Here is a 22059-nt window from a genome sequence, read left to right as displayed (position 1 = left end):
GCTATAAGACAGACAGAAATTAATAGGCAGTAGTAAGTCCTCTATCAATAATTACTTTACATATAAAAGGATTAACTGACCCAGTCAAAAGACACAGTACTTAAGCTGTTTGTTTTTTTTTTAATCCTCACCCAAGGACATTTTTGCATTCATCTTCAGATAGTGAGAGAGAGAGAGAGGGAGGAAGAGAGAGAAACATCGATGTGAGAGAGACACATCGACTGTCTGCCACCCTCACAACCCCAATCGGGGCAGGGGACAAACTGCAACCGAGGTACATGTCCTTAGTGAGAACCGAACCTGGGTCTCTCTGGACTGCGGGTCTACACTCTAACCACTGAGCCAAACCGGCCAAGGCAAGCTAGTTTTAAGGGCATAACCTATTCTATATAATAATGTGGACTTTTTAACTAACATAAAGGAATGAATAAAAAACCATGAATTTTAGTTTTCTGAGAGTTAATATAGTTAATAGGCAACACACTTTCACCTTGGTTTAATTCGGTTCAACTAAATATAACATTATTTAGTGTGATCTATAGCATTGTTTGTAAAGCATTATTTTATATCATTAAGAAGAGAACAATACTGCCAATTAAGCTACACTTTACTGTTAAACACAGATGTAACCAAATTTTAGAGATGTTAGAAGTGTGAAACAGTGGCGGTGCTGATGAAATACCTTAGTATCTGCCAGGAGCGGTGGCTCATGCTGGGAACACAAAGGTGTTCTCCTTCAATTCATATTTTTAAAAGATTTTGTATATTAAATTATACATATGCAAATTTTATTATTGTAGAATGAGCTTGAAGTATATTCTTTAGTGGGGTGACTGGGGGAAAAATCTTATTTTTATCTGATCAGACTGTTTTGTTAATGTGTAATATAAAGACTTGGTGTATGTGAAAATGGCCCTGTGAAGCCTATTAGTATAGAGAAGAGAAGTTTGAAATAGGTATTAACTAAGTCTGAAGACCACAAAGGTGCTTTATTGAAAACCCTGATGATTTCTGTTTTAGCAGAGAGAGAAACATTGAACATTAAGGTCAAAGCCGATAAATTTTTGTTTAAATATGTATTTCTCATATATTTTCATTTGGCTTTACTTTTTCTAAGTCTGCATTCTCCTCCACATCATAACATTCAACATACTTTTTAAAATATATGTATATCTTTTTATCCTCACTAGAGGATTTTTTTTATTGATTTCTAGAATAGGGAGAGGGGAGGGGGCAGAGAGAGAGAGAGAAACATTGATAAGAGAGAGACACTCAATTGGTTGCCTCCTACATGCCCCCTGACTGGGGCAGGAGTTGAACCTGCAACCCAGGTACATGCCTTTGACTGGGAGTGGAATCCATGATACTTCAGTGAGAGGGCTGCTCTTCTGACCACTGAGCCACACTGACCAGGGCTCAACATAGTTTTACCTATTATCACCTTAGTGCTTTCTTCTCACCTTCAGATATTTTTCATCCTGAATCTTACATGTGCCATTCTGGGAATTCACTCTAAAGGTGTGATCACCAGGATCCTCTTCCATTTGCTAGTGTTATCTGGCTGGTTTTATCAGCCTGCTAAATTTAGAAATAACCACATTGCTGGTAATAATATCCATCTAACTTGGTAAAAGATATAATTATTTTTTTAATCCTCACCTGAGGATACTTTTCCATTTATCTTCAGATACAGTGTGAGGGGGAGAGACAGACAGACAGACAGACATTGATGCAAGAGAGACACATTGACTGGTTGCCTCCCACACGACCCTGACCAAGGCCAGGGACTAAACCAAACTTGAGGCACATGCCCCTGACGAGAGTCAAACCCTCGACTCTTCAGTCCATGGACCAACACTCTAACTGCTGAGCCTAATTGGCCAGGGATAATTTTAAAGTTTTTTTAACCTTATATTTTGCTAATTTTTATCATTAAAAGTTTTTAGTAATTTAGCAAACATATTATTTTCCCAAAAAATGAAATGATAGTGATATAGAATAAAATTATAGCTAGCTGTTATTAAAACATTGATAACTCAATATTAATTTTGTTAGCATAACTTTCTTTGACAATGTTATTAAATTATGTATATATAATGAAAGCACTGGGAACTATACTATTTATTATATATTCATAATTATTCTGCTTGTTTATCAGATATGTTTAGTTGGATCCAGTCCCTTAAAAATAATCATGAGTAGTACTAAGCTATCTGTTGTGACAAAGGTGTTTCTCTATTTGTTCTTGATACTAAATTAAAATGTCATCAACTTTATCTGATTAAAGTCATTGAAACTCTAAAATATATCTTAAGATATAATGCAATGTCTTTACTACTAAGAAGATGGTAAAGTTTTAAAACTATCTTATAACTTTAGTTATATTTTTATTTCTGTTGATAGAACCCATCCTTCAGCATGTTTCAGGCGAGTCAGACAAAGAGCACTGGTTTTTGTGTTCAGGAAAGGATTAACTTCATTAGTATTAGCACTGGGAGGTACCAGAATAAATTGCAGGAACAGTCCACAGCTGTACCTGTTTTATGCCACATAAAGCAACATTATTTTGTAAATACAAATCTAAATATTATATATAGGTATACATAACTACTTACGCAGAGGAAAATTACCTTTCTGCCACTCCAATGTAGGTAGATGGAAAATAATTTATTCTGTTATATATTATTAGCTGGAAGATTTTATTAAAATTTATTTTATAAATGTTAAATTTAATATGGTAGAGACAAGTTAGCATCCTTTAAAAAAATGTTTTTATTGATTTTTTTTTTTCTTAGAGATTGAGGAAGGGAGAGGGAGAGAGAGATAGAAACATAGATGAGAGATAAACACCTATCATCTGCCTCCTGCACACCCCTGCTGGGGACTGAACCCACAACCAGGGCTCATGCCCTTACTGGGAGTCAAACCAGCCACCTGTCATTTCATGGGATGATGCTGAGCCTCACTGGCCAGGGCTGGCATCCTTACTTTTTGACATTTTTATTAAAGACTGTTCTCTCATCCTTAGTACTAATGATTACATATGACCTGTAGCATACTGCTATCTTATTTCTGGTAGCAAATGCTTTATTTCCCAAGCTTTATATTTAGTCTTGGAGGAGTTTTAGCTTTTATTTTTGCAGAAGTCTTATCAGTCCTCTTGTTAAAAGGACTAGAGATATTTTTATTCAATTGTGACAAAATTCATTATGAAAACAGACTTTCCCAAAGATATATAAACAGGATATATTAAAAGATCATTGTATCAAAATTGATTTTGATAATGAATCATCAGGGGTGTATTCTGTGGCTTCTTTCATATAAGACAAGGTCATTGCTGCTGTCATAAGATTTTGAGATGTTATAGTAATTATCTTCTCTGAAAACCTCACATTTACTTTTGCTTTGGAGACTGGCTAGATGGAGTTAAATATGCAGTTTTTTGTCTTGCACAGATAACATTGATCATGTTTGCTTAGATAACACACACATATAAGTTTAATTTTAGTTTTGTCTTATATTTTAAAAATAGCTTAATATTTTGTTAAATTGAGACACATTTACTCTTTTTTTTAAAAGATTTTTTAAAATTACTTTTAGAGAGAGAGAGGAAGGGAGAGGGAGAGAGAAACATTAATGTAAGAGCGAAACATTGATGGACTGCCTCCTGCACACCCTCTACCAGGGATCGCGCCTGCCACCCAGATGTGTGCTCTGGCAGGGACTCGAGCTGGCAACGCTTCGGTGCGTGGGACGACGCCCAGCCGATCCACACTGTCCAGGGCACGTTTACTCTCATCATCTGTTTTTACTAAATAAGATAAATGTGTGCAGGTCATAAAACATTCAGGTTTATTAATAGTATATGGATCATGCTTACTTGATTAGTATCATAAAGCCGGCTCACTCTGTGAGCAAATGGGAATAGTAAGGGAACACTGTTTGTGCTTGCTCTTCAAATATCTGAGCTCATGTCATACCATCATTTTTACTCTTCACCTCTCCTTTTAGTTCTTTCTCCAGATTTTGAGTTCCTAGAGGGCTGAGCCTTTTTGAACCACATAATATGGCCCATCACCCATGGCTTCTTGCCTCACCTCAGGAATGCTCTATCCTTAAATCATTTGTTTTTCCTACCCTATGTGCCATTAAAATTCTGTTTTAGAAAAGCAGTTTGATTAAAACTTGGACAGTTTGGGATGTTAATGGCATTTCTACAGTCAGACCTTTCTTTTGCTTTTCGTTATCTTATAAATGGATACATTCCATTTTAACTACTTACTAATCATTATAATAAATTTCATAGAGTTGTATCCAAAACATTAGACTTCTGAGAGCCTTAATGAGTTTCATTTACTTTTAGTTCTTGGGATAGGGTCCTAAGATACAAGGTCTTAGGATTTTTTTCTTTTTCAATTCTCTAAAAACATCCCAGCTAACCCTAGAATGCTATTTTTGTCTGTGTTAAAATATTATTTTTACTTATGAGAGTGACTTGCCACTTATGCATTAATGTCATGTAGCATACTTATTTGAATATTTTTGTTTTATATGAGTAATATTGATTACATACTAAATGCTTATGTAGTTCATTGTCTTGTAGTTTTATAAAGAATAATAAGAAATGCCCACATATCCCACATTAAAATAGTTGAGAAGAATTTATTAGTTACTGAATAATTAATGACTCATTGATACTCCATAAAATCCAGGAGCCCTCTGATTCATCAAAGAGATTAAAGTATCTAGTACAATGTAAAAGTGTATGTAATATTTAATTATATTTTTATTTTTTAAAATTGATAATGCATCTTTGGGAGTTTTAACCATTTTGCAGTCCTGCATCCATATGAAAATGTGATGATAAACTATGGAGCCTATCCTAGAAAAATGCACATACATGCATAAAAACTTAAGCATAGCCCTGGCCATTTTGGCGCAGTGTTGGCCTGCAGACCAAAGAGTCACAGGTTCCATTCTGGTCAAGGGCACATACCTCAGTTGCCGTTCGTTTCGGGCCCTGGTTGGGGTCGTGCAGGAGGCAACCAGTCATTGTATCTCCCTCACATCAATGTTTCTCTCTCTTTCTCTCTCTGTCCCTCCCACTCTATCTGAAGATATTGCCCTTTTATAGAAATATATCCTTGGGTGAGGATTTAAAAAAACATAAGCATACACTATCACAGGTTCATGCTCCCCTTTTAAGTCCCACATTGCAAACTCCTGATCATATTTGAGTAATCAGTTAATATAAAAAATCACAACAGATATTCTTGGTTTAATATATGGCATTTAAAACAAAAATAAGTCCAGCCGGTGTGGCTCAGTGGTTGAGCATCGACCCATGCACTTAGAGGTCGCTGGTTTGATTCCCAGTCAGGGCACATGCCCAGGTTGAGGGCCTGATCCCCAGTGGGAGGCATGCGGGAGGTGGCCAATCGATATTCTCTCTCATCGATGTTTTCATCTTTCCCTCTCCCTCTGTCTAATATATCAATAAAGGAAAAATAAATAAATGAATAAAAATAAATACATAGGTTTTTTTGTGGTTGTTCACTCATTCATTCATTTATTTATTCAACAAACACTTATTGGATACTTTCTAAACACCAGGTATTATATAGACATGGGAAATTCAAATATATATGTTACTGTTTCTACCCTCAAAGAATTTAAGTTTATGATTCAGACAGATAAATTAATAATTACAATACAATGATTGTATTTATTTTTGAGTTTACTTTGTTCTTAGTCTTTTCCCAATTTGTAAAACTCTGTCCTTTATATTGTTGACTATATAAGATAGAATCTTCTTTGTAAAACATGCCATGTTTTTTCAGTGTACATTTTGAAGTTGAACAATGGATGGAGGTTGTAGATTGGACAGGCATAGAGTTTTTTATTTCTCAGAAGCTAAAAAATGTATTAAGTCTAGTTGAGTGAGGTAAGACTTCCCAGGTGCTTGGCTACCTTACTTTCAGGAATGGAAAGCAGCCAGGGCATGGCTAGTCATCGCTTCCATCTTTAAGGATTTGGAAAGGTGAGCCAAGCCTCTTTTCAACTAATTTCCAGCTACTCCGTGCATGCCAGTAGAAAGTTAGTCTCCACTTGGAGAATGAAGGTGGAGAAAGATCTTTCTTCCTCTCACTTTTGTATTGCTTGCTTTGTTGGATTCAAGAATGACTTACCTAATGAAGCTTGAGGCTTCTGTCTGGCTTTCTGTTCATATCCTAAGATTTCTTTTATGATCTTTTCCTCTAACAAGTTATTAGCCTGCTAATTTAGGATATTGCCCTTTTATTGGTTTATCATTGAATTATTTTAATGACTAATAAAAATCTGTACTGTTTTCTTATGCGTTCTTGAAATCTGTGGTACATTATTTTATTTATTCCTCTAAAAAATTTATTTGTGAACATTGTACTAGGCTTAGTTGTTGTCCATACTGATAAAATGATAGAGTCTCAGTTTACGAGTGAGGGAGACCTAAATGTAATCAGCTAGCTCCGAGGCATAGTTGTATGCTGTGACTGAAGGAAACGCAGAGTGCCGTGGGAGCAAGAATAGAGAGATCAGTGCTAATGGGAAAGGCTTCTGAGAGATGATAGCATTTGAGCTGAACTTTCAAAGATAAATTGGATTTTGATAGATGAGGAAGTAGAGGCCATCATTCCAAACTTTAGAAATAGCAACAAAGGCTGTCATACTTTTATAATGAAAACATGAACTTTTCAATTTCAAAAGTTAACTGCAGAACAAGTTGACTTAAGTATAAGTTTAAGCAATAGGATGTCACCAGTATATTGAAACATAATTTTATGCTCTTACAGCAGTCTTTTTCAGGGGTCCTTATTAAAGACCTGTGTTGTTTTGGTGGTATACACTTTGTTTGTATTCTAGACCAAAATAAAATGTTTTCTGTATTGAATTTATTATGGTTGTCATATGTAATAAACTAATTGGTTCAGATTGTTTTGGTTACATATGCAATCAACAGGTTTACTTTTTTGATAGAACTATATCATAGAGTGAGTATTTAGTCTTTAAAAGATCATGTATTCAGAATTATTATAAATGAGATGTGTTAAGTGGCTATCAATGTCATCCTAGGTCAAATGGATTATAGTAATATTTAGGTGTTCAGAAATTATTCTCAAGTATAAATTACTTTGATTTCCGTCTTGGCTTAGGGTGCTAGGATGTAGGGTGCTAGGATCTGCATTTTCAAGATCTACTTCAGTATATTTCACTCATGCCACCCCCACCTTACACATTGTTGTTTAAGAAAATTTAAAAAAAATTTTTTCCTTATTTTTCACTTGGTTGTCTTTTTTCAGTGATTTCTGGATACTGTTTATTATTAATGATACTAGTCTCTTGTCATACATGTTACAGATGCTTACCCCAACATTTTAGTTGTAGTGCTGGTAGTTTTGTAATAAAAATGTTTAAAATGCTTGTAAAGTCATATTTTTTTATTGTTTGGTTTTTGTATGTTTGGAAAGGCTTACCAATAGTAAGACCTGAAAAAATATTAGTGTGTATTTTCTTAAAATTCTTTTATATTTTTTAAAACAGATATTGCACATATTGCCTGGAATTTTGTGTTTTATGTAGTGTGAAAAGATCTACCTTTTTGTTGATAACTGATTTGTATCAAAATGATTTATTAAATAATATATATACAGGTGTGCATATACGTGTGTGTGTGTATATGAATACATGCATACCTGTATATAGCAATATACAAGGCAACACCTAACAGAGAATCTGGGATGAATTTTCTTTTCCCAATATGTGACTATTCAGATGTTGCCCCATTTTTAATCATTAGGCAGAGTATTTGCTACAATCTCTACATGAATTTTGGGGGAATGTTAGGGTTGGTAGGATTCTTTATCTCCATTCTGATTTTCTGTATGATATTACAGTCTGCTTGTTAATCTCAGTTTTTTGGTTTCTTCATTTATAATTTTATAGTGTGTTTAAGATGAGTATTTTGAGTATATTTACAATATACATACTGGTATCTGGATTTAAAAATCTTTGATACCAGCCCTGGCCAGTGTGGCTCAACAGTTAGGGCATTGGCCCATGCACCAAAGGGTCGTGGGTTTGATTCCTGGTCAAGAGCACATACCTGGGTTGCAGGTTCGACCCCCAGCCTGATGTGGAGGCAACCAGTCAATGTGTCTCTCTCACATTGCTGTTTCTTTCTCTCTTTTCTCTTTCTCTCTGTCTCTCTGTCTCTCCCTGTCTCTCTAAAAATTGATGGAAAAAAAAATATCCTCAGGTGAGGATTAACAATAAATAAATAATATTTGAAACCAGATTAGAATTTCCATTGAACTCATACATAAATTTGGATTTAAAAAAAATGTTTTTATATTGTTTTATGTTGACCTTAGAGAGAGAGAGGGAGAGAAAGAGAGAGACATCGATTTGTTGTTCCACTTATGTATGTATTTATTGGTTGATTCATGTATGTGCCCTGACTGGGGATCAAACCTGAAACCTTGGCATTATCAGGACAGCACTGTCATTAAAGGGATACACACACACACACACACACACACACACACACACACACACACTGTGCCATGTATGTTGTATCTCCTTAGCTCTGTGTCTAGCTTTTTGTAAGATAAATGTTAAAACACGATAATATGTGTTACTAGTAAGTTTATTAGAATTAGCATAAAATAACATGTAATTTACTAGGAAAATTAGTCACTTGTGCTAGTTGTGGAATTTTAATGAAGTAGTATGATGAGTATAGCTTATAAGGAATATGTTAGAAGTTAAGATGTAGGTCTGCCTCTATTTTAAGTTTTATTACTCCTTTTAATCTTATTTATACATTAACTATAGCCATTTCATTTCTAGAAGTTTCAGTTTTGGGAATATACTATGGTGTATATTTAAAACACTTAAGTAGCTTTTAAACTTTGTTTAAATGAAGCTGAAGTCTAGTAAACTTAGATAAAACAAAATAAATTTTTTGGTAAGTTTTTGGGACAAAATTACTCAGCTGGTGGGCCTTCAAGATATCTACATTACAGAGAATTTGATGGCAGTACAGTTTGTTTTGCTACACTATATAGACAGGAGCCTACCCTACAGGTTAAAGTTTTTTAAACTTGATTCAACCATGTATCGAACTAAATAGGTAGTATAGATCTACTAATTAATAACCCACAGCTTTTCAAGTTTGTGAAAATACAAGAATGTAATAAAAATATATTTAGGTATGTTACCACTTCATTGATGTGAAAATATAAACTTACCAAAAAGATGGCCTTTTTTAGTCCAGTATTTTCAGAGCCAGTAAACAAAACTCTTTAAAGTCCCTGAAATATACGAAGGGTATCATTTGCTTTATGCAAGGCTGTGTCACAAGAATGCCCCCACCCCATCCCACAAACCTATTTTTTGAGAGGGGAAGAAAGGCTATATTCAGAAGATAACTATTTCTGTCTTTCTTACTTACAGGCTATTAATTTTTAAAAATCCTATTTCTAACCCACTTTTTTTAAACCTCTGACCTTTTACCCTTTTCAGTAGCCCTAGTGAAATCCTCGCTTACTTTGGTTTCTTGACTCGAGGACTTGTTCTTGGTGTTCTCTTTTCCTAGAATGTTATTTCTTCTTCTTTACCAGGCTAAATAGTGATTCTTCAGAACTCAGAATAGATATTTCTCTAAAGCAGTGATTCTCAATCCTGGGTGATTTTGCCCCCAGAAGATATTTGGCAATGTCTGGAGAAATTGTAATTGGCACAACTGCAATCTAGTGTAGATATGTTGTTTAATAGTTTATGATGCACAGGAAAACCCCTTTCCTGAAACAGTGAATTATCCAGCTCAATATGTCAGTACTGCTGAGGTTGAGAAATCCTGCTCTAAAGCATGTTATTGACCCACCCCATCCCAGCATGCCTCTGGGTTAGATGCTCTCTTCTGTGCTTTCAGAGTATCCGTTATTGCACTGATCACACAAGGATTTAATTACCTATTTGACTGAAGCTTCTCTTCCTGCTATAGCATCTAGCACAATCCTTAGTAGATACCAGGCTTTCAATATTTAACATGTAAACATGTTAACATTTAATTCACATATCTTTATCTATTTTTAGTTATTTGAATAATTACGGGAATTTTTTTGTTTTATTTTTTTCTTTATTGATATATTAGAGAGACAGGAAGGGAGAGGGAGAGAGAGATGGAAACATTGATGAAAAAGGACATCGATGGGCTGCCTCCTTCATGCCCCACCACTGGGGATTAGGCCCACAACCTGGGCATGTGTCCTGACCAGGAATCGAACCGGCAACCTCTTGGTGCATGGGTCGACGCTCAGCTGCTGAGCCATACTGGCTGGGCACTTATGGAAATTTTGCTTTTTTATTTCTTCCTAAGATTCTAGAAAGGGAGTGGGTGTTTCAGGCTCATGCATTCCATCTTCCTTGGGAAACAAATGAACATTCTGCTGGTTGAATCACATTAACCCTTACAAAATTATCTTCAATTTGTGATAAACTCTGGACCAAAGTAAATCTGTTGTTTGAACTTTGTATAAGTATCATTTTTTTACACCATATTCAAGGAAATAGGGCATACTGAAATGTAATATTATCTAGAAGCTATGTAAGGGAGAAAGGGCCTGGTGTGTGTAGGTATACATTTAAACTCTTTACGTTTAAGTTGTATTAAAAATAAAAGGTATACAAGGTAGAAAGTGGGGTTGCTGTGAGAGAAGATGAAGTATAACAGGGAGGCCAAAAGGGGAAGATTACTTGTAGTTGTGGGAATCTGAGAAGGTATAGGAGAGAAGGGATTTTCTGAATACGTGAGCCCTTGAAGATTACATGTGACTATACTTCCCTTGTAAGAGTATTTTTTATAAATTATCTCATTTAATCTTCAGTTTTACATTTGAAAAACCCAAGACAGAATTTAAGAGGCTTGCTTAAGGTCACTAAGGTAATAGAGCTAGTGTTTGACTTGAATAAATTCAGGCAACATAGTGTATGAAGAAAGCATATACATAGGGCACTGTGGGATTTATACAAGGAATTTGAAGTTCATTTTGTCTGAAATATGAAGAGCTTGAAGAATAATGGTGGAGAATATATTTGGAGAGATAGATTAGTGTCAAATTGTGTCCAGTCTCATCCCTGGCTAAATGCTTAGGGCGTTATTCTGTATTTCAGTAGAAATACCTGGAGGTGTTTCAGGAGGAGTGCAAGACTGAAGGAGAACCACGTGGTGGTATGACAGTGTTGTACGTAGGAGGCGGCGGAGATGTAGGAATGCTATTAAGTAATTATTACAATAACCTGATTGTGATAAAAAAGGACATGAACTTGGGTTGTGACATTGAGAAGAAAGAAAAAGGTATGATTGTAAAATAAGATATGGAAGTAAGGTCAGCAGCAGTTAGCAAATGATTGGATTTGCCTGTCTAATAAGATACTGTATAGCTTTATTTATATGTATGAAATTATTGGGAAATTTTTTTAAAGTCCCGAAGGCACATAAATACTGATTAAATGAAAAGATATTGAAGTTCTGATGAAAATGTTATTAATTGTCCTTTTTCCACAGTAGATTTGATCTCTGGGTGATTTATTAACCTGTTGACACTTTTAAATCACAAATGTCTTTAAAGTGGTTCTCAACCTTCCTAATGTGGCAACCCTTCAATACAGTTCCTCATGTTGTATGTGGCATATCTGCATGTGGGCGGACCTGCCTGGGGACGGATGGAGGAGCGGTGTCTCGGTTCCTAAGACCTTCGGAAATATGTGTTTTCCGATGGTCTTAGGTGACCCCTGTGAAAGGGTCGTTCGACCCCCCCAAAGGGGTCACGACCCACAGGTTGAGAACTGCTAAAGTCATGAAGAAGGCTTCATCTATGAGGGACTAATTTCACTCCCATCTCCAGCTAGTGATATTTTTAAAAATATAAAATTAAGAATAAAAGGAGTATAGAAACATCAAATACTACTAAATTGAAGTTGTTTATCAACCTTTTGTTATGTAATTTGTATTGCTGTATTCTTCAGGGGTATGAACCTCTAAATAATATTTTACCTCCTATTTACTAAATTCCGTTATGCCTTTCATATGGATTGTTGTTTATGCTCAGGATGCCCTAAGTGTGATGCAGTATCTTCTCTGTTGTATAAATGTGCACATTTGGATCAGAAGAGGTACAGGTTATGCTATATTGTAGTAAAACTTTATACACTAGGCAGTTGGCCCACAGGCCATGTCTGCTGAGCTCTGATCTTGTTCATGGTTATGGGTTTCATCACATTTCAGAAGGATTCAGACAGTAGAGTACCTGTGTTTATATTTGCTCTGTTGGAAGTTAAAATTAAAATGAAAGTTTACAAAAAGGTACGATTTTAATGTCAAATAGAGTGGACAAGGAGATGATAACTAACAAGGTATACCAATAAAACTTCAGTGCTACGATTTGGATGCTTGATGCTAACTGATTTAATCAAGAACAGTGAATTTTATTGTTATGCATTGGGAAAGCATAAACAAGCAACACCACATCCCAAAGTCTCTTTTCTGTTTATGGTCCATCCTCGTTCCCATCCCCAGTCCTGGGCAACCACTAATTTGCTTTCTGTCTCTATATCTTTCTGGATACTTCATGTAAAAGACCCCCAGAATGTGTGGTCTTTGCTTCTGGCTGTTTTCACTTAGCATGTGATTTTGAGGTACATCCATGTTGTAGCAGGTATCAATTTTTATTACTGAATACCAATATACTTTTATAGGTATTTTTAAAAATATTCTTCTTGTTTGGTCTTCCTTATTTTAAATACAACCTTTGTGAAGATAGAGACCATTATTAGCCTTTGTAATTCCAGAATAACAGTTACGAACTACAAACTCATAGAACGCCTATTTGTGTACTTGCCTACCTATTTATTTAATCTCTCTCTCTACATGTGTGTATGTGTGTGTGTGTGTGTGTGTGTGTGTGTGTATGTCATAGTAATATGCTTTCTTCTTTTTCTTCTCATGATCTTTTGCAATATAATAAAAACATGAAGAGAAATTATGTAACCTCACACCAGCCTAATAAAGAGAGTGCTGTTATATGTGTATTGTATAATGTTCCCTTGTAAAACAAAGATTATAGCATATACTATGGCCTTGATTCAGTGGTTTGCCTTCATAGCTTTTGCTTAGATGTTCCAATAATAAACTTTTATACAAATGAGAAATAGTACCAGGAATGCTGATTAGTTTAAAAAGTGCTGTAGTAGATAAAGAGGAGGTGAAGCCACTTTCATGGAGGTATTATTTTTGCAGATTATGTAATTTATCCATGGATGATTCTTTGATTAACGACCTTACTTACATGTACTACCAGCTTTTTCTTATAATAAAACTTCAAGGCAATTTACACTTAATCATACTGAGGAAATTAGGTGAATTGCTCAAGATTGCAGAACATAGGGCTTAATTTATCATTTGTTATCATTCCGTATTTATATCAAGTTACATGAAGTATTACAGGTGTTAAAGTATTTAAATACTTTGTCAACAGTTTAAATATGAAGTTTTACTAATGTATTAAAGTAGTTAAAATCAATACTTTATTAAAAGTTTGAATATATTTTTAAGAGATCATGTGCTCTTTAGGTGAAGTAAGAGTACTGCTTTATCAAAGGGTTTTCTACTGTACTCCCTACCCTGCTGATGTTAGTTGTCAAGAAATACACTACTAATTTGCCTTAGCTTTTTAAATTTATTATTAAAATATGAAATTGTAAGTTGTCTCGAATTTCACAACTTTATTTTTCTCATTTGGGAATAAGTAAAAAATGAGTTACGGGAAAAATATCTTCATTTTATGTAGTAATTGAAGGATTGTTTATGTATGTGTGTATGTATGTAGGTATTTGGTAGAACACTTCACTTCTTGGAGTAGTTAAGTTAAATTTATTTTAATAGTTTGCTGTATTAGTATTTGTTAAAATGGGTAACTTGTGCCAGCTGGTGAGGCTCAGTTGGTTGAGTGTCGTTTCATTCCTGGTCAGGGCACATGCCCAAGTTGCAGGCTTCATCCCTAGTGGGAGGTGTGCAGGAGACAGCTGATCCATGTTTCTCTCTCATCAGTGTTTTTATTTCTCTCTTCCTCTCCCTTTCTCTCTCTAAAACCAGTAAAAACATATTTTCAAAAAATGAGTAGTGCCCAGCCAGTGTGGCTCAGTGTTTGAGCATCAACCCATGCACCAAGAGGTCGCCGGTTCCATTCCCGGTCAGGGCACATGCCCAGGTTGTGGGCCAGATCCCCAGTGGGGTGCGTGCAGGAGGCGGCCAGTTGATGTTATCTCTCATCGATGTTTCTACCTCTCTATCCCTCTCCTTTTCTCTCTACAATAAATAAAGAAAAAAATTTTTAAATACTTTTCTAGTGCATTTTGAGAGCAAAGAAAATGTCTATGTTTTTATCTTATTCTTAGAAAACTTAATTAAAGGGAGGGATAAAGTTTGTTTGATATTTTGAACTGAGCATATTCTTATTTTGTCAAATCTTTTGCAATACTAAAAGTCAGGTAAAATATTTTTGTGTTTTCCAGATTATTGTTCGGTTGTTACCATTGTGGACCAGACAAGTGTCAAGTTAACCTGCCTACTCTTTAGTGGAAATTATGAAAGCCTCCCAATAATTTATAAAAATGGAGATATTGTTCGCTTTCACAGGCTGAAGGTATAATTCTTACTGTCTAGAACTTAAATTTTTTTGAAGAGCTCTGTATTGTTCACTAAAACTAGTTAGCACTAATTATGTGGTTGCTTTGTTAGAACATGACATTTTAGGAGATAAGAAGAAATGTAAGTTGTATCAGACTTCATATAATTTTTGTTAGGAAACCTCTTTGAACAAACTGCCTGCCCTCCTTCCACAGAAATGTGTTAGATGCCATGACTCAGACTGGTTGCTCTGTCTTCTCGCTACTAAATATAGTTGATGTTTTAAATATTTTCCATGTGAAATTGGATACAGAACTTTTTTTTTTTAAGTTATTGTGTGTATTTATTTTTATTAATTTATTTTGTTACAGATGTTTCTCCTTTTTTACCTCCATTGACTCCCTCCTCTCAATCCCCTCCCACCCCGTCCCCAATTTTGTTGTCCGTGTCCATCGGTTATGCATACATGCATGTAAGTTCTTTGGTTTATCCCTTCCCTCCACCCCTCTCTTCTGAGCAATATCAGTAAAAAAGAAGTCTTAGGACAACCTCAAGAAAAGTGAATAAAGATTGGGAGATGGTATATTCTTTTTTGTTTGTTGTATTAATTCAGGTACAATGAAAGCATTGAGATATTAAATAGAAAATCCAAATAAGTTGATTAGATGTGTTAAAATATGAACAGATACTTAGATATTTTTAAAGTTCTGCTAGCAGTTCAATAATTAAATATTTAAAAAAACCTTTGATATAAAAGTAAAGCTATTAAATAATATCTGTTTGTTTTTTTTTAATCAGGTTTTTAGTACTTTAATATTTTAGTCCCTTAGGTTTTAAGAATTTTAGTCCCTCATTTTTCCCTTTTGTTATATGGGTTTCTGTGCAACCACTTCGTCATCTTTGTTGTCTTGTTCTTCTAACTACTTCAGTTTGTGCCCCTCGAGGTCAGCGTGATACCTGTAAATGGGCACAGTATTCCAGTTGTTCTATTCTTACCTGTACTGGGAATTATCTCTCTTCACCTGTCAGCACCCTTTCTCTAAGTCTAGATGAACAGTAGAGAATATGTGCATGAAGATAAAAATAGAAATATTGTAGCACTATATTATGGTTTTATTCAAACTTCACAAAGTAGCTTGTTTCTCACACACTGTTGGGTCCCATGATATTTGTGTTCATACAATGCGACCTCCACTTTTAACATTTTTAGTTATTCTTCTGTTGTTTAATTGAAGTAGAATATATATTTCTCTGTTCATATTCATAGTATAAACATATTCATATCACTAGCACTCTAGAAACTTCCAATATTTCCACCCAAGGTTGTCATTAACACTCTGTCCACCTTCAGTAGTCAAGAGTCTCATAACTTTTAACAACATGTATTAGTATCATCTGTATTTGTTCTTTATATAAAGAGAATAGACTTTAGTTTTTGCTTTTTTCCCCCCGTGTATGGCTTATGCTTGTTTGATTCAACCATATTACTGCATATAGTTTAACTTTGTATTCATTGCCAAATGGTATTCCATTGTTCCATTGTGTGACTATATCAGTAATTGTGTATTTTTTGTTGGAAATTTAGGTAGTTTTCAGTTTGAGGATATTATGCTGCTATAAACAGTTTAGTACATATTTTTTAGTGAATATGCATTATAATAATTATATATGCATTTATATCAGTTTCTGATTTATTTATGGTTTAACTGTTAAATTGGAGAAAGAGAAGTTTTTTTGTATACATGCTTGAGGGGAAGAATGTATGTTACTCTAACATTTTCAAGAATTTGACTGTAATTATTTAAAAATGTATAAGTGTATATAATTGTATAACTATATAAAACAATCTGTAATGCATACATTATTTATATATAAATATTTTTTTTTTATCCTCACCTGAGGACATTTTTGCATTTATCTTCAGATAGAGCGGGAGGGAGAGAGGGAGGAAGAGAGAGAGATACATCGACATGAGAGAGACACATCAACTGGTTGCCACCCACACGACCCCATCCGGGGCCAGGAACAAATTGCAACTGAGGTACATGCCCTTAGCAGGAACCGAACCCGGATCTCTCTGGTCCGCAGGCCTATGCTCTAACTGCTGAGCAAAACTGTCCAGGACTTTATATATAAATTTTTATATATTTGTATAAATATATAAAAATATATATAAATTCTCTATATAAATTTACTTATAATTATATGTTTAGGTATATATTTATATAATTATAATTATATAAATTTATGCATATACATTTTAGATGATTATACACCAAACAGTACTGTCCTGGGTTTTAGGGTATGCTTATGTTCACATTTAATTTTTCTAAATTTTTTTACCAGTTTACATTTCCAGTAGTTTACATTTTTACCAACACTTGACTTTCCATTATAGCTATTCTGTTAAATGTGTGTTAGTATCTCATCATGGTTTTAACTTGAATTTCCCTGAAATTTATGAAATTGAGAACCTTTTAAAATTGGAATATCTTCTGTATAAAGTGTCTATTTGAGTAGTTTGCTCATTTTTTTAAGGATTTTATCTCTTTTTCTTAATGATTTGTGGAAGTTTTGTTGTATTATTTAGGTTATACATCTTTTGTCAGCATATGGATTGTGAGTATCCTTACCTAAACTATGGATTGCCTATTTACTCTCTTAACGGTGTTTTTTGATGAACAAAAGTTCTTGATTTTACTGTAGTCTTTATTAACTTTTCTTTTATAGTCAGTACTTTTCATGTCCTGTTGAAGAAATCTTTGTCTACCTTATGAAGATGGCTCTGGAGTTTTCCTTTAAATCATTTATTGTTTTTCTGTTTTTTATTTAGATTTATAATTGTTTTTCCTAAAATTTTCTTGTTAATTAAAGCTATGCTGCCTCATGAAAACAGGAAGGGTGCCCACCTTTTCACTTCTAGAAGAGTTTGTGCAAGATTCCTTTTCTTTTTTCTTCCTTAAATGCTTGGAATAATGCACTGGTGATGCTACCTGGGACTGATCATTCTTTTACTGATAGGTTCTTATCAACCAATTTCAAGGGCTTTGGTAAAAGTAATGTTTAGAAAAGTTTGTCTGTTTTTCCAGATTGTCAAATCTGTTGATATAAAGTTGGTCATAATATCGCTTATTTTTAAGATGTTTTAGGACTTGTAATGATAATCTTTTTTTTTTTTTGGTCTTTATATTATTTGTGTTTCTTTTGTTTTTTTTTCCAGATTAGTCTTCTTAGGTTTATCAATTTTATTAATCTCTTAAAGAACCAGCTTTTCACTTTGGTTTTTCTCTATTGTGTGTTTTTATTTTTCTTTCCTTGATTATGTTTTTCCACTTTCCTTGGGTTTCAGATATCATATTTGCATAGATTCTTGAGGTGGGAGTCTGAATCTCTGCATCTCTGAATTTCAACCTCTCTTTGTTTGTAAAATAGGCCTATAAATTTTTCTCTATGTATTACTTTAGTTTTTACCCAATAAGTTTTAATGTTTGATAATTTCATTATCCTTCAATTCAGTATATCTACTAATTTCCACTTGATTTCTTCTCTGAAATCAATATAATTCTAAAATTACATTTATGAATATATTTTAAGTAAATAATTTATTATAAATTATTTTTATTAAAAATGCATTTTTAATAATTTAGGTTTTATAGTTAGCTTTTTATTTTTGGTCAGAGGATATATTTTACAATGCAAATATGTCCTCGGGTGAGGATAAAAAATAAAAAAAATATATTTTAAAGTGTTTAATATTTGGAAATATGTGGATGTTTATATTTTAACAGCGATTATCAACATATTTTATCTCATGGCACACATAACATTCTGCAGCACACCAAAACATATATATTTTGCTGATATGACAAAAAAATAGGTATAATTTCGATTCCTTCACACTAGGTGGCTGTTATTGTGTTAGCTGTTGTCATTTTTTTTTTTTTTATTTGACGGTTTAAGGGAAAAGAGGCCATGCCTCTGACTAAATAGTCAGGTAGTGCATGTTTTAAAGGTCTTGTAGCACAGCAGTTGAAAATTGCTGTTCTAGCATATGATTAATTTTAGTAAATGATCCACGAACACTCAAGTCAATCTTGTTTGGTGCTGTGCTATATAAATATAAATTAGATCATGTTTCTTAATTGTGCCTTCAGGCCTCCTATATCCTTTCTGATTTTGTGCATACTTATTTTATGAGCTATTGAAAAGCATCTTTTAAAGACTCCACTGTTGTAGAGGATTTATCTATTTATACTTGGATTTAGATTTATTTATTTAATTGTATTTGATGTTTTTTATATTTTGAGGTTGCTATATAGATTTAAATTAAGATGTCTTCCTATAAGATTTATTTATTTATTATTATTAAATGTTCCTGTTTAGTTATAGTGGTGTGTCTTACACTCTGTGGTGATAGCTTAGCTAGTTATAAGTAGCCCTGAAAGTTTTTTTTTTTTTTAGTTGGAGAAGGCCATGTCCATCAGTTATGTGGTTATGCATATGTACATATAAGTTCTGTGGTTTATCTCTTCCCTAACCCCCAGCCCCTGTTCTGAGGGTTGTCAGTCTGTACCCTACTTCCATGTCTCTGGGTCTACCCTGTTCCTCAGACTGTTATGTTCATTATATTCCACAAAAAAAGTGAGATCATGTGATATTTGTCTTTCTCTGCTTGGCTTGTTTCGCTTAGGATAATACTCTCCAGGTCTCTCCATGTCACCTCAAAGGATAAGAGATCTTTCTTTCTTACAGCTGCGTAGTACTCCATTGTGTATATGTACCACAGCTTTTTTATCCATTTGTCTACTGATAGACACTTGAGCTGTTTCCAGATCTTAGCTATTGTAAATAGAGCTGCTACAAACATGGGGGTACATATATTCTTTCTGATTGGTGTTTCAAGCTTCTTTGGGTATATTCCTAGAAGTGGGATCACTGGGTCAAATGGCAGTTCAATTTTTAATATTTTGAGGTAACACCATATTGTTTTCCATAGTGGCTGCACCATCTGCATTCCCACCAGCACTGTAGTAGAGTCCCCTTTTCTCCACAGCTTCACCAACACTTGTTGTTTGATGAGTTGTTGATGGAGGCCATTCTGACAGGTGTGAGGAGTTACCTCATTGTTGTTTTAATTTGCAACTGTCTGATGATTAGTGATGTTGAGTATTTCTTCATATACCTCTTGGCTAGTTGTATGTTCTCTTTGGAGAGGTGTCTATTTAGGTCCTCTGCCCATTTTTTAATTGGGTTCTTTGTCTTCCTTTTGTTGAATTGTATGAGCACTCTATATATTTTGGAAATTAACCTCTTATCTGATGTATCATTGACAATTATGCTTTCCCACAGAGTGGGTTCTCTTTCCATTTTAATAGTTGTATCTTTTACTGTGCAGAAGCTTTTGAATTTGATGTAGTCCCATGTGTTCATTTTTTTCTTTGTTTCTGTTGCCTTAGGTAATGCACCTGAAAATTCTGCTGCATGTGATGTCCGAAATTTTGTTACCTACATTTTCTTCTAGGATTTTTGTGGATTCATTGGTCACATTTAAGTCTTTTATCCATTTTGAGTTTATTCTTGTGTATGGTGTAAGTTGATGGTCTAGTTTCATTTTTTTGCATGTAGCTGTCCAGTTTTCCCAAAACCATTTATTAAAGTGGCTGTCTTTACTCCATTGTATGTTCTTGCCACGTTTGTCAAATATTATTTGAACATAATGTCTTTGGTCAATTTCTGGGTTCTCTGTTCTGTTCCACTGGTCTATATGCCTGTTCTTGTGCCAGTACCAGGCTGTTTTGATTACAGTAGCTTTGTAGTATAACCTGATATTTGGTATTGTGATCCCACCTACTTTGTCCTTTTTTTTTTTTTTTTTCAAGATTGCTGTGGCTATTCGGGGTCTTTTTTGGTTCCATATGAACTTTTGAAGTATTTGTTCTAGTTCTGTGAAGTATGTCGTTGGTATTTTGATGGGGATTGCATTTAATTTATAGATTGCTTTGGGTAATATGGACATTTTAATGATGTTAATTCTTCCAATCCATGAACAAGGTATGTGCTTCCCCTTTTTTATATCTTCCTCTGTTTCTTTTTTCAATGTCCTGTAGTTTTCTGGAAATAGGTCCTTTACTTCTTTGGTTGGTTAAGTTTATTCCTAGGTATGTTAATTTTTTTGCCCCATGGTAAATGGGATTGTTTTTTTTAGTTTCTCTTTCTGTGAGTTCATCATTAGTGTATAAGAATGCCGTCACTTTCTTGATGTTAATTTTGTATCCTGCTACTTTGCCAAATTCATTAAGTCTAGTAGATTTTTGATGGAGTCTTTAGGGTTTTCTATGTTTAATATCATGTCATCTGTGAATAATGATAGTTTTACTTCCTCTTTTCCAATTTGGTTCCTTTTTATTTTTCTTCATGTCTCATTGCTGTGGCTAAGACTTCCAGTACTATGTTAAATAAGTGTGGTGAAAGCAGGCATCCCTGTCTTGTTCCTGTTCTTAAGGGAAATGCTTTTAGTTTTTGCCCATTGAGTATGATGTTGGCTGTAGGTCTTTCATATAAAGGCCATAGCCTTTATTATGTCGAGATATGATTTTTCTATTTCCACATCGCTGAGCGTTTTTATCAGAAATGGATGATGGATTTGGTTGAATGCTTTTTCAGCATCTATTGATATGATCATGTGGTTTATCATTCATTTTGTTTATGTGGTGTATCACATTTATTTATTTATTTGCGAATATTGTAGCAGGCTTGCATCCCTGGGATGAATCCTACTTGGTCATGGTGAATAATTTTTTTGATGTATTGCTGGATCCGATTTGCTAGTATTTGTTAAGTATTTTGGCGTCTATGTTCATCAGGAATATTGGCCTGTAGTTTTCTTTCTTTGTAGTGTCTTTTTCTGGTTTGGAATTAGAATTATGCTGGCCTCATAAAACGAGTTTGGAAATCTTTCTTATTCTTGAATTTTGGGGAATAGTTTGAGGAGAGTGGGTATTAGTTTTGCTTTGAAGGTTTGGTAAAACTCCCCCGTGATGCCATTCAGGCCTGGGCTTTTGTTTGCTGAGAGAGTATGCGACTGAGATGTTAAGGATTCATTCATAGCTAAGAAGTCAGTGGAACACTAATATGCTCTAAATAAGACAGGAAAGGAACAATAGAAAAACAAAACGTTATTAAAGGGAAACAAGATAGTAGACTTGAATATAACCATATCAATGATTACATTTACACATAATGGACTAAACACTCCTTTTGCAAGAAAAAAAATTGATAAAAAGCAAGAACCAAATATGTCTCCACGAGATATGAAGACACAAACAATTTGGATG

General features: G+C 34.2%; 1 protein-coding gene across 1 annotated transcript in view; it reads left to right on the top strand.

Annotated features, from left to right (window-relative positions):
* Positions 1 to 22059, top strand: part of POT1 (protection of telomeres 1) — a 96302-nt gene that overhangs the window by 24431 nt on the left and 49812 nt on the right. Inside the window, exon 10 of the mRNA XM_036247459.1 lies at positions 14611 to 14741. Within this exon, the coding sequence (XP_036103352.1) occupies positions 14611 to 14741 (131 nt within the window). The remainder of the gene's footprint in view (positions 1 to 14610; positions 14742 to 22059) is intronic.

This window comes from Molossus molossus, unplaced genomic scaffold (assembly GCF_014108415.1).
Source record: "Molossus molossus isolate mMolMol1 unplaced genomic scaffold, mMolMol1.p scaffold_m16_p_7, whole genome shotgun sequence".
Lineage (NCBI taxonomy): Eukaryota > Metazoa > Chordata > Mammalia > Chiroptera > Molossidae > Molossus > Molossus molossus.
This window is presented reverse-complemented; position numbering and strand designations above follow the sequence as displayed.